This window comes from Mixophyes fleayi, chromosome 3, assembly GCF_038048845.1.
Source record: "Mixophyes fleayi isolate aMixFle1 chromosome 3, aMixFle1.hap1, whole genome shotgun sequence".
Taxonomy (NCBI): domain Eukaryota; kingdom Metazoa; phylum Chordata; class Amphibia; order Anura; family Limnodynastidae; genus Mixophyes; species Mixophyes fleayi.
This window is the reverse complement of record NC_134404.1, coordinates 28,281,560-28,295,743: the sequence shown is the minus strand read 5'-3', so window position 1 is coordinate 28,295,743 and position 14,184 is coordinate 28,281,560. Positions and strand designations below refer to the sequence as shown.

At 38.3% G+C, this 14,184-nt stretch overlaps 1 protein-coding gene across 1 annotated transcript in view; it reads right to left on the bottom strand.

Annotated features, from left to right (window-relative positions):
- Positions 1–14,184, bottom strand: part of LOC142143093 (uncharacterized) — a 189,355-nt gene that overhangs the window by 97,725 nt on the left and 77,446 nt on the right. Inside the window, exons 17-19 of the mRNA XM_075200807.1 lie at positions 9,943–10,084; positions 6,222–6,406; positions 5,642–5,783 (exon numbers count right to left, since the gene is read on the bottom strand). Coding sequence (XP_075056908.1) covers positions 5,642–5,783; positions 6,222–6,406; positions 9,943–10,084 — 469 coding nt within the window. The remainder of the gene's footprint in view (positions 1–5,641; positions 5,784–6,221; positions 6,407–9,942; positions 10,085–14,184) is intronic.

Genomic DNA, 14,184 nt, shown 5'->3' with positions numbered 1-14,184 from the left:
AGTAGGTACTAATATATAAATTAAGACTCCATGTCTATTTTTAGATCAACCGGATTAGAATTGGTTAAGCCCTTTAAGGAGAAGGGGTAGGGAGGACAGAGGGGGGGAATTGGGGAAGGGAAGGAAGGGGAAGAGGGGGGAAAAAGAGGGCTTTTACCTGGCTATCAATACCTATATTAAAGTGTTACATGGTCTGAGAAATTAGCGAAGGTCTATAATCCATTTATATATAAACTTTAAGTATTATAATGGACACAATAAACCTATATGAAATAGTAAGCTAATTACGTATTAACAGCCGTAGCCATTGTTAAGACTGTATGATTACTCAAACCTCATAAAAAGGAGAGTCAAAGATAGTGAATAGACTGGAGTCAGTTTATAACCAAGAATCACGTTTTCTGCCAAGATGGAGCCGGAGCTGAAGTCTTCTGTTGTGAAGGAGATGCTGAAGTGGAAAGATCAGAGTCCTGGGTAAGGTGAAGACGCCTAAGCAAGTCAAGACCCTGCTCCGGGTTTCTCACCGAGTGGTTCCGACCATCTTTTGAGACAATTAGCTGGAATGGGAAGCCCCACTTGTACTTTATCGAGTGGATGCGTAGAACTTTTGTGACATTTAAAAGGTCTCTACGCTTTTTCAAAGTAGATGGAGCCAAGTCCTGATACAGCTGTAGGTGCGATCCAGAGTAGGAGATCGATTGGATGTTTCTAACTGCTGCCATTATTCACTCTTTGGTTTTGAAGTAGTGGAAACGTATAATTATGTCTCTAGAAGGTTGATCTGAATTTGGTTTCGGGCGAAGGGCTCTGTGGGCCCTATCTAAATTGAGTAACTCTTTTGATAGATCAGGTATTATCTGGAGGAATAGGCCCTCTAAGTAGTCAGGCAATGCTTCTGCAGAAATGGACTCTGGGACATTTTTTATCCGGATGTTGTTAAGCCTGTTGCGATTCTCTAGATCTTCCAGTTGGTCTTTGAAAGTGGTGAATTCCGCTTGCAGGTCCGCTACCTCCGTGTCTGTTGTTTTTGGGTGCTTGGAGACTACATCCAGCTGACTTTCAACAACATCAGTGCGAGATCCGAGTTCTGATATTTTCGACCGAAGCTCTCAGACAATTGCTCTCATTTCTAACTGAATTGTTTTTGTAACTATGGCAATCACATCCTTGAGGGTAAGTGGATTTTCAGGTGATGAATTGTCTTCTGAATCTGATTCTGTATCAGCGGCTTCGGGCAGCGTTTTAGATTGGCCACCGGCCTTTTCAAGAGCTTTTATAATGGTATGTTTAGGAGTGCTACCTATTTTTTTATTTTTGTGAGACATATTAGCGAATAAGGAGCACCTACTATTGACCCAGAATTAACTTAGAGATCAAGGTCTACAACAATCAGATGTATAGAACAGTGCGCAGCTTCCAAATCTGCATAGAATAATATACGACACTTTGCTTCAGGACATCATGAGTATGCAGTGCACCCCGCACCCAATAAAGTTAGAGTCAAGCAAACATTTCTTTACAACTTACAGTTGAGAGTGACTGAGGAGCTCCATTCGTTATATATAATCTAGATATCTCGATGACGTCAATGTTAGCTGCTATTGTTGCTGTAGAAGGAGCTATCCGCACCGCCGCCAAATCAAATCAGGGCTCCTGTTGCAAAATGTGAATCTTGTGTGCCTTAACCCTCTTCCAGCTGGGTAATTCAGAGACAGACTGAGCTCACACTTTCTTTGTTTCACCACTAGGTGGAAGTGTATACTCACAAGTGAGCTGTGTAGAGTACAGAAGCAGCTACTCCTGCAGGAAGAGAAGCCACAATGGTGGAAGTGGGACTTCCAGTTCGGAGTCCACTGTTGGCAGACTGGGCAGCGCTGGAGGGGTTGAGAGTGACAGAGCCAGGCTCGGGTCCCTGAGAGTGGCTCCCTCGTGCTCCGTTTTTTGAAGGGCTCTCACTGCTGCGGCAAACCGGAAGTGCGCGGCCGGAACCGGAAGTGCACAGTCGAAACCGGAAGTGCCCTCCCGCGGTCCACTCTGTCTGTTCTAACCACTCTCGGGCACACGATCCAGCAGGGGAGCCTCCGAATCAGGTAAGGAGCCAGGGGAAAACTAGGAAACCGTTCCGGGATTCGCCCACAACAGTCCAGTCCAGCGTAATACCCGTGGGTGGGGATGCCCAGGGGGTCCAGCGCTGTCTCCAAATGAAGCTCTTGAGCGCTCCTGGGGTGCCTGGTGATATTAGAGGAGAGTATGAGGCAGATGGTGATGTTAAGTACCTCCAAAAGTGTAATACTGGGATCTCCAGGGAAAGAGCTCTGTCTCCCAGCTTCTGGTCAAGATGGCGTTCAAGCCACGCCCCACTTAGTTATCACTTTTACCTTATGGCAAGGTGCTCCATCATGCTTGAAAAGGCATTGTTCATCACCAAACTGTTCTTGGATGGTTGGGAGTAGTTGCTCTTGGAGGAGGCTTTGGTGCCATTCTTTATTCATGGCTGTGTTCTTAGGCAAAATTGCGAGTGAGCCCACTCCCTTAACTGAGAAACAACCCCACACATGAATGGTCTCAGGATGCTTTACTGTTGGCATGATATAGAACTCATGGTAGTGCTCATCTTTCCTTCTCCAGAACAAGTTTTTTTCCATATGCCCCAAATATTCTGAAAGGGGATTCTTCAGAGAAAATAACTTTACCCCAGTCCTCAGCAGTCCAATCCCTGTACCTTTTGCAGAATATCTGTCTGTCCCTGATGTTTTTCCTGGAGAGAAGTGGCTTTTTGCTGGCCTTCTTGACACCAGGTAATCCTTCAAAAGTCTGCGCCTCACTGTGCGTGCAGATGCACTTACACCTGCCTACTACCATTCCTGAGCAAGCTCTGCACTGGTGGTGCCCCAATCACACAGCTGAATCAACTTTAGGAGACGGTCATGGTGCTTTCTGGATGTTCTTGGGCGCCCGGAAGCCTTCTTCACAACTATCGAACCTCCCTCCTTTAAGTTCTTGATGATCTGATAAATGGTTGATTTAGGTGCAATATTGTTAGGAGCAATATCCTTACCAGTGATGCCCTTTTTGTGCAAAGCAATGACGACTGCACATGTTTCCTTGCAGATAATCATGGTTAACAGAGGAAGAACAATGATTTCAAGCACTGCCCTCCTTTTAAAGCTTCCAGTCTGTTATTCTTACTCAGTCAGCATGAGAGAGTGATCTCCTGCCTTATCTTCATCACTCTCACCTGTGTTGATGATAGAATCAATGACCTGCTGTCAGCTGGTCCTTTTGTGGCAGGGCTGAAATGCAGCGGAAATGTTGTTTTTGGGATAAAGCTTGTTGTCATGGAAGGACTTTGAAATTAATTACAATTCATCTGATCACTCTTCATGACATTCTGGAGTATATGCAAATCGCCATCATAACAACTGAGGCAGCACACTTTGTGAAAAATAATATTTGTTTCATTCTCAAAACCTTTGCCCATAACTGTACACTAACTATGAGATTCAAACTTTGCACCTACACTGCCCTGAAGTATTGGAGTTGATGAATGATGCATTTTGGCACCAGGCTAGATTTAAGGTTGCACATATCTTAAGATGCAATCCAAATATAGAAGAGGAAACACAAGTGAGCAGAAACATCTTTGTTCAAATGCAAAAAATAAATAATAAATAAGGCCCTATATATGTAAGCAATTATAATTGTGTGTGGATATTTTTCTGTTGTGTGTAGGTTTTAATTTCTTTATTCCCCCAAAAAATATATGTTTTGTTCATGTTCAGTACAATTGCTGGTGATAACCTACAGGCTTGGATATCAGTGACATACTGTAACATAAAGGGCACAAATAAGACCCAGTGTTCTTCCCTTCAACAGAGAAATAATCACTTGATCTTATGCAATCCCTGGAGACTGATTTTGAGAATCTAGAGCAAAATTGTTATTTCAAGGCGACATCATTCTGTTTAGTACCTACTGACTGCAGATGAAATTCTGAGCAGTTTTCCTTGGCTGATGTATGACTTAAGCATTCTCAGTGCCAGCATGGTGGTCTGTACCATCATAAAGTACACCTGGGTCACCCAAGACTGGGGATCGGTATTTAACAGACTTCTGATAAATGCATTTGCTTATCTTAGATAGAAGATCTTGGCATTGTTTTCAAATATAATTGGTAGCATTCTTAAAATGATTTTAAGGCCTTGTGATCTACAGGTAGAAGTTGAGAAGGTAAATTCAGATGAACCCGTCAAGCTCTGGCTTCTTGACCAGCCATCCGAATGGAAAGTTCCTGGAACTTTTAGGATAGAATTACGAGTAGGTCAGTCAACATTTGAACTGGACCGATTTTAGCCTGTGATATTATCATGTCTTGACCCACTCTGTATTGATGATCACCAGTGGACAGGCATGTATGCTTTTTCTCTACAGCAGACCCTTATCTTTAAAGAGAGTTGTGCTTACCTGTATATAGCTGCCCCCAGGACTTATGAAGAAGTAAGAAATGTTTATTTGCAAGAAATACATCATACTCTAATTAACCACATGAATAAAACAGGATCAAAGAGCAGAAACACAAATTACAACATCAATTTTAGGGTTCAGTAACGGACAGAAACAGCACTAAATCAGTATCTTAGAGAACAGTCCAAATCTGAATCCAAAGTCAAGATAGACAGATAACCAGTAATATCAAGAGTCAGGCAGGGTCCAAACACTAGAGAGCCAAAAGTAACAATGTAACCAAGGATTAAACAGCATGGGTTCTAGGCTCAGATAAGTGCATAACACCTATAATTACTTATGAGCACAACAGCATTGGTGCTTCTTACAAGGTACAAGTTATATTCATACCCTGTAATTAAATTAATGGGAAATATGAAGTTTCTTCTATTGACTGACAGTTACTTTTCATCTCAGGCTGCATTTTTCACACAGGACTTTAGTAAATAGGAATGTAAGTATGTACCTACATATGTGCTAGGTGGACATATATGGTAATATCCACATAATTAAATGCACGTCTCATCCACTAATACAGTGTTTCCCAAGCTCAGTCATCAGATACCCCTAACAATGCTTGTTTTCCATATCTCCTTGCTAGACTACAGGTGTATTCATTACTGACTGACACATTGTAATTATACCACCTGTGGATCTGTTAGAATGTGTCAGTCAGTAATGAATACACCTGTGCTCCAGTAAGGAGATATGGAAAACATGCACTGTTAGGGGTACCTGAGGACTGAGCTTGGGAAAAACTGCACTAATACATAGTGACAATATTCTTATATTTTATATTACACTAAAATAAACTTCCAATATTAGCTAAAAAAAGTTGGAGTTTTTAATCTTTGTGGAATTTTTGTAATCAAGTCTCTAGCATCTGACTGATTGCCAGTTGGCCTGATTACAATTCTTTGAACCTAAGACTACTAAAAGCCGTCAATGTTGTAGATCTAAGGTTTAATGTACATAAGTGTGTGGAAGGTTCCTCTCTATAAAACTTTTAACTCAAATTTATCTTTGTTAAATTTAACTATTGATCAAGGACCAGTTAAGTAACATTTACAGGTAATTTGGTCTACTCCACATCATTGAAATTCTCATAAAAAGAAAATTTGTTCAGAATAAGTATTACCCATTGAGAAAGGTATGAATGCATCATTTTTCTTGAACTGTCCTTGTGAGTCGAGAAAATGTTCTGGGTAGAACTCTTCTGGTTTTTCAAAGTAGGTGTCATCTTTTAGAGCAGAGCTCAACAATGGGATAATAGGAGTCCCCTGGGAAATAAAAGTGTCAGTTATAAACCACATGAATAAAACAGAATCAGAACTACATGGTTGAAAACAGAGAAAATTGTACCAGTTGTTCAACCTGAAGTTTGAAAGATGAGGTATGTAGCCAGTTTGACCATATATATGAATTTCTGTAATAGACAGATCATAGGTTTTCATTAATAAAACACAATGGGGGGTTATTAAATTGTTCCTTCGGGCACCGCCAGAAAGAGCACGTTAAAACTATTACCGTTTATACGGTAATTACTCGCTCAATATCAGCTCGCAGCTCCCTGAGCAAAACACTTTATTTTTACACTATTAACAGTAATGTGTGTGTGTTTATTTTTAACAGATTTGTTCCAGTAAATCTCTCTTTATGAATATTGATATGGAAATCCATTTGGACCCATGATATGCTCTGACAAATTCGACACTCACCTTTGGAATAAAATAGCCCCTGAATGTGACATCTTGAGAAGTTGCATGCGGGAGGTTACTCGGAACTATATCACCAAACCGCTGAATTTCATGAATGACGGCGTCAGTGTACGGCATTTCTTTCCTATGCTCTATTTTTGGTGAAGCTGATCCAATCACTCTTTCAATTTCATTTTGCACTTTTTCTGTTATAAAAGAGGTTCTAAAATTATAATTCATGTCACATATCTATATAAACTAATTAGAGCTGTAGCAATAATCCAGTTACAGATGTGTACAAGTGCTTTAAGTTTTCCTTTAAGCTATGTCTTCATATACCAGTAACAGCATACTCATCAATTACATTATCGGCATTACATTACAAGACACCAGTGGTGTCCATCACAATTCTGTAATTTAAGCTTGAGCAAGAGCAATGTATGCCTGAGTGAGCATTGCCAGCAATCTATGACATAGAAATACCAGAGATGTAACTACCATGGGTTAAATAGCTAAAATTGCTCATGTTCTTTACATGTTATACCATATATCACATCATGAAGTCATCATTTGTCCTTTGATATCCTATCTCATAAATGTAGGAGGCCAAATTAACACCAGGCCCTGGAAGGTATCATTAAACCAGTGAGCATCAAAGCAAAGTGGATTAAAATACTATATAAGACTGGATACACACTAAAGGTTTGTCACCGGATTATCGGGCCAATCACACAATAAACGACCATTTGGCCCGATATCACATTAGTGTCTACGCTCCAAAGATAAATGATTGTTGTGCCAAAGCACATCGTATCATTTGATTTGAGTTTATAATTGGACTAAAAATCTAGTAAATGATGGAACAATGTTATTCCAATTCTGAAGTTTGTAAGCAATCTAGACCGGCAGTGTAGGCAGATCTCCATAGAGATTACAGAGTCACGACCTTATCAGCCGATGGCTATGACAGATGAAGGAGCATAGATCTGAAGGTAAATCTTGTAAAACGTGTATAGTGTGTACACATGAATCCACATGCTGATCGGGAATTTCAGTCGCTAGTAAAATCATTAACAATATTGCATCGGAATAAATTTTCTGTAGTGTGTACCCAGCCTAACTTGTGAGGTTTTGACAGTAGATAGTAATCACCTCTTACAGCTGACCATACCCTTTACTATTTGAATATGGATCAAATGTCTAAAGTACATGAAGGGAATGGCGGTGTCACACAATTTTACCAGCTAGAAAAGTACTAGCGTTAGTGCTCAGTTGCTGGAAGATTAAAGTTGATGTGGAATGCTCCTCCCCTGTTACACAAGAGCAATTCATTAAAGAAGATGTTGAATGAATGTTTATTCGCCCTTGTTATTCCTGTGAGACAGGCTAGGAGCATTCCATTTTATATGAGTATGCAATGTAAAAGAATGTTCCAATTCCTGATATTTTTCCTCCTTTGTGAATATAGATTCATTTCTAACATTTAAAATAATCAGCTTTATTTTCTAAAAAAAAATTGTTTTCCTATTTTATCATATAGTGACCTAATATTCTATGTTTTATTTTTATTCCTGTTTATGTACTAGAAAAACATTTGGGGAAGTTTTGCAGCCAAACGTTCACCACAAGCTACCATGTTATGATAACTATTCCCTTAATGTCCCCTGCTCTGTACATTAGATATAATATCTGTTATATTAGATAGTAAAATTCAAGCAGAGCTTCCCCTCAAGTGTTTACCATCAAAAACTTTGTGTACTTCAATGAAAAAAAATATACAGTAAAATTGTGAAAGTGTGACACCAGTTTGTCTCGTATTATGTAGTTAATTAATAATTTACTGACATATATAACCTAAGGCGGGCTGTTTCGGGGGTCAGGGCCGGACATTCAAAGTGTATTTTGGGCCGCCTGGTGGTCTAGTGGCAATGTGGTGCAGGTAGCCCTATGCAGGGACTGCATAGGCTACCTGCACCGCATTTCGGTAATGACAGTGCTACAGGACTCCTCACCTAGACCTGTAGCACCAAGTTACTGTGTGAGTGACGCGACTGTGATCACCACAATATTGATGGGCCATAAAGTCAGATTGACACCGAGTGCTCTGCCTCTGCTCCTATCTATCAGGGGGTGGCAATTTGGACGATTGCCCCTCCCAGCACACTGCCAGACCTAGTGCGCCCTGCATTCTCTACCCTCCTCCTCACTGACGGTGTGACATCACCATCACGCCTCATCGCTGTCAGTGAGGAGTTGCACTGAGAGGAGCGGCTGCAGAAAAGAAGAAGACTGAAGATAAGTAAAGAGTTGTGTTTATGCAGGGGGACAGTGTAATGAGGGGGACAGTAATGAGGGGAACAGTGTGCTGAGGGAGACACTGTTATGAGAGGGACAGTGGGATGAGAGGGACAGTCTGATGAAGTGGGAACAGTCTAATGAAGGAGGAACCGTCTGATGATTGGACAGAAATATCTGTTATTTGTTGCTCTTATTGTTGTAATTTTATAGCTATATATATATATATATATATATATATATATAGTTATAGTTATATATATGGGTATATATATATATATATAGTTATAGTTATAGTTATATATATGTGTATATATATATATATATAGTTATAGTTATAGTTATATATATGTGTATATATATCCATATATATATATATATGAAGAATTTAGCTGAAGTAAAATGATAGTCAATTTATTCTGCTCTGCAGGGTTTGAATTCCAGACAGAACATAAATGCTTATGGGAATTCTATGCGGAACACTTAGGGAAAGAATTCCGCTTCATAAATCAGTATCTAAATGCGGATGGAGGAAAGTATTTTGCATACTCATTTATTAAAATTTTGCATGTCTCTAGTCAAAGATAATGGGCCTGAGTCATCAAGGAGAGCAAAGCATAAAAAAGGAGTAACATTTGCACCTGGGCAAAACCATGTTGTATTGGAGGGGGAGTTAAATTTAAAATGTGGGGACAGATTTATAGTTGGGGTAGGTCATGTCCTGGATCAGCTTTAAATTTTGGTGTTATAACAAGCTAGCAAGTATTTGTGTGCTAGATGAAAAAACAGCCAGTATTTAACTTATGTGCAAAATAATAAATTAATTTGCACCCTTGTATTATAATATGGTTTGTCCCAGAGAACATTTACTCCTTTTTTGCCTTAATGACTCAGGCCCAATATGTTTAATTAGGGTGCCCATGTTACAACATACCTCATCCATGCCAGAGTGTTGCATATAATGTACTTCACTCTTTTTCCTATAGTGTGCTGAACACTATCTATGGAGCTTCTCTACTTTATTCCAGCAGCTTAACATCAGTGGTACCTTAGCCGGACATTAAACTGCCAGCACCAGTCCTGGACCCATCCCCTCCCCGTACAATCTGTCACAGATGCAAACCTATCACAAACAGCTTTGCTTCCTTTATTTAATTTAAAACAAGAAAAACATGTAGTTAAACAATAATTATACCAAAATGTAATCTAACAAATTAACATAAAAATACTAAAATGTTTTATTCATTTGCAGAAACTACTACTATACATGTATAAGAATTAATGCATCCCTTACTTTGAAATACAAGGCTATGAGAAGATCAAAAGTCCACATTCAACCTGCGGCCTTATACTTTTATATGATCATAGACCTCCTACATGACTTGTCCTTATATTTCACAGTAGGGGTGGATTATCCCGTATATATTTAAATATATAGATTTCTTACTTTGGATGTCTGGGTATTTCATCATTAGCAGGAGGCCCCATCTCAGAGTGGTAGTGGTTGTCTCCATCCCTGCAGCAAATAGATTCCCCACCAGTACAGTGAGGTTGTCATTGTGGAAATACAAAGTGGATTCTGCTTTCCCCTGCATAATATAAATAGAACATTACTATACAGAATACTTCTTAAAAGTTAAGAATACTACTTTAAAATGTGCCCTCATAGTGTAAGAAATAAGTGTGCTTTTTAAACGTAAAGATTTTCCATATACAAGGCAGTGTACCCAATGCATATCAAGCAACTGCTTATCTGATTAATATTAGTATCAGCCTTATTCCCTGATAGATCACTTAATCATGAGGTACTTGCTCAGAACTGATAAAAAAGCAGCATAGAACCCCACTTTTAGCTTAGTAAATAGTTCACCCTTTGATATATATTTAAAACGGCACATACATGAAAACAAAAATATTGACAGCTTATCTGTTGCACTATATATAAAGTACAAGGTCTTCAACCCATTCCAAGAGTGGACTCCTACATGCAGAAGACAAACCCATCAAGGTTAGTAAAAAAAAATACCTATGCATTTCATCTGTTTGGGGACTTCATCATGGTAAATTATTGCTTATAATAATCATCTCTTTCTTCTTTTAAATAGATACACTCAAAATCCATGCACATGCATTGATTAATTAATGAATAAAACCATCACTGGGAACCAGGAATTTTAATAAACAGTTGATAACAGTAGTTATCCACATTTTAAGAGTAGCAATTTAAACAAATGGTAGAACAATATACCTTTCTCACAATGTTGTTGATGAATAAAGAGGTATTGTAATAATAATGTGTAATCAACAACTAAGTGTATATACCTAAAGGTTTAAGAGTAGAGGACATCTGGACAATAGCTTTGATAAGGCCATTAATAAAGATTAATATAGGTGGCAGAAATTTATTACTGCTGTATAAACAGAAATAAAGAGAAAAAAAATGTTTATCCCATTTATAACTGAGTTCGGTAGTAATAAGATGAGTATATGTAAGTCATTGAACACCAAGTGGAAGATTTAGCTGAAGTTCTTCTGAAGAAAATGGATAGGCAAAAAAGGTTGAAAGGCAGAATGGCACCTAACATGTTGAAAAATAAACAAGAATAGATTTTAATATGCTGGGACAATGGACATTGAGAATGTTCACTCATTGAAATGTCTGTAAACATCTAAGTATGGAGAATAAACTTTTTTTTAAATAAAAGAGATAATGGTTCTTTTAGCATTAAACATCTTATGAACTGCACAACAACTTCAGTCATTTATCTTTTGGAATACACATATAACTGTCACAAATCCCTTACTAGCCAAGTTATCAGAACCAATCTTCAGAAGAGATTCTTCGCCTATAGCAACCCCCATTCCCATGAAACTTGATATGTTCAATGGTACTTGGTTGTCCCCTCACTTATCCTCAAGCATTGATAACTTAACAGATGTAGGTTGGCACATTAGTATAAAGAAAAAATATAATAGTTTGATGTTAGCAATGCACTAATGGGATACTGATGTATCAGGTATGAATGATGGAATGGGGAAATGCAGTACCCAAGTTCAACCAGCATTACTCTTGGCAGTAGAAAGTACTGAGTGATATAGTGAGCCACAAAGTAATGTGTAAGTTGTATTCCAGTGTTTGCCAAATACTGCTGTGGTAGTGTGGAGCAGCAACAATAGTGAGAAATCTGATAAAGCAGAAGCAGAAGTAAAACCAATAGTATCAGTAAAGTAATGTCCAGGCATAGGAAAAGTGAAAGTCTATTTACAAGGGGCCAGATTGATTATGGAAATCAAAGCAAAAAAGGAGTAAATTTGCAACTTGGCAAAATCATGTTGCATTGAAGGGGGAGGTAAATTTTAAATGTGAGGACAGATTTATTGGTGGGGTAGGTCATGTCAGAGATCAACTTTAAATTTCAGTGTAAAAAATAAAGCCATCAAGTATTTGTGATAAAGCAACCAGTATGCACAGCTTTTTTTGCTTTGCTTACCTTACTGAATCAGGCCCAAGGTGGGTGGAGCATGTGGTGCAGAATACAGAGAACATAGCATACAACAAACCAGAGTTAAACATGTAATATCTGATATGGGCAGCGAACAGGATAATCAGGGTCACATGCTATGATTCAGTCCATATATTGCACAGAGAAAAACAGTTGCGATTACTTTGTCATGGTGGCGCAAGGGTATTTGTCTAAAAACTTCAAAGTATATTGGTATGCCTTAAAATTATTATTGCAAGAACATTTTAATAGAAAAAAACCCATTAAGATTAGAGCATGAAAAATGTGCATCAGATAGAAAGGTTTCAATAAAATTCTAAATAAAATAAAGTATTGTAATAGTTCTTGTCCTCTGTTAATGTTTCAAAATTTTAATATATCAGTATGTAGTTATAGATTTTTCATTCAATACCTCTAATTTTAAGCAGTCTTTTGAACTATCCCGAAACCGCAGTCTGACTATCTATAAATCACTCGCTTGTGATCACATTCTTTATGTTCCCATATGTAAGGCAGCACGATGGCTCAGTGGTTAGCACTTCTGCCTCACAGCACTGGGGTTATGAGTTCAATTCCTGACCATGGCTTTATGTGTGTTGAGTTTGTATGTTCTCCCCATGTTTGTGTGGGTTTTCTCTGGGTGCTCCAGTTTCCTCCCACACTCCAAAAACATGCTACTAGGTTATTTGGCTGCTATCAAATTGACCCTAGTCTGTCTGGGTGTGTGTTAGGAAATTTAGACTATAAGCTCCAATGGGGCAAGAACTTGTTTGAATGAGTTCTTTGTACAGCGCTGCAGAATTAGTGTTGCTATATAAATAAATAGTGATGATATGGATTTGAATATACATCAGTTGCTAATTTTCTTATATATGGTTAGAGAACTAGTTTCTTAATACTTTCTTATCTCAAAAAGGTATATCCTAATATTGCAACAATTGTGATACAGGGTAATTGTATTCTTCCAAAAATCAACAGTATCCTTACAAGTTCACTGTTGATTTACAGTATATATCTTAAACCAACCTTGTGTTTAGTGTTTTGTATTCCTGGGTTACTCAGTATTATTGTAGCTCAACAGGCTATCAGATAAGGTTATTTTAATTATTCTGCTCTCTATGAATATACTGTATTTATTCTTATATATTATCTCAATATTTGTTCAATATTAAATTGGCTCTTAGTATCACTGTTATTTTCAATTAACAAACAGCACTTTATTCCAGGAGACAAACTTATGTTTATTTTATTCTGAGATTCATTAAATCCATGGTTGGTAGAAGAAGACTCAGTACTGATTTTGTATGCCACAACATTCCTTATAGCTTGTATACATGGAATTGAGTTTTCATCACTCCCAGGAACTGATGTACTGGTATTTCCCATAGCCTATGCATGTGCAATATGTGTTTTAGTGTGGATAATGAGCATATTTATTTAAAATAATAGAGGGCTTGTAATTATTTGCAATTTTTGCCCCTGATGAAGTTCCCAAACAGACAAAACTCATAGGGCTAGATTTACTAAGCTGCGGGTTTGAAAAAGTGGGGATGTTGCCTATAGCAACCAATCTGATTCTAGCTTTCATTTATTTAGTACCTTCTACAAAATGATAGCTAGAATCTGATTTGTTGCCATAGGCAACATCCACTCTTTCTCAAACCCGCAGCTTAGTAAATCTAGCCCATAGGGTAACTTTAGTATTAACTAAGGGATTTACTGTCTGCATATTGTTACATTAGCTGAAAGTGTAGGGGTCCACTCCTGGAAGGGATTGAGGAGCTTGGACTTTATATATGGTGCAACAGATAAGCTGATAACACTTCTATTTTGAGGTGTTTATAGTTTTATTTATACATTAAAAGGTGATCTATTTACTACATTGTAAGTGGGTTACTTTGCTATGTTTTCCTTTGTTGTATACAATTTCTGAGCAACTAATGATTAAGTGATCCACCTGGAAACCCTGCTGTATCAGATAATAACCAATAATCAATCATTTGACCACTGTCACCCCCACTTGCTAGCCCACCCACCTTCTCTTACATTACTTTGGTATCAGCTGATGAGGTCCGTACTCCATCCTCCTCACGTCCTCCACCTGCCCACTTGATCCCCTCCCACCTCCACTGCTCCCTGTCTCTCAAGGTCTGCTCCCACCTTGCGCAACTCTTTTCAGCCTTTCC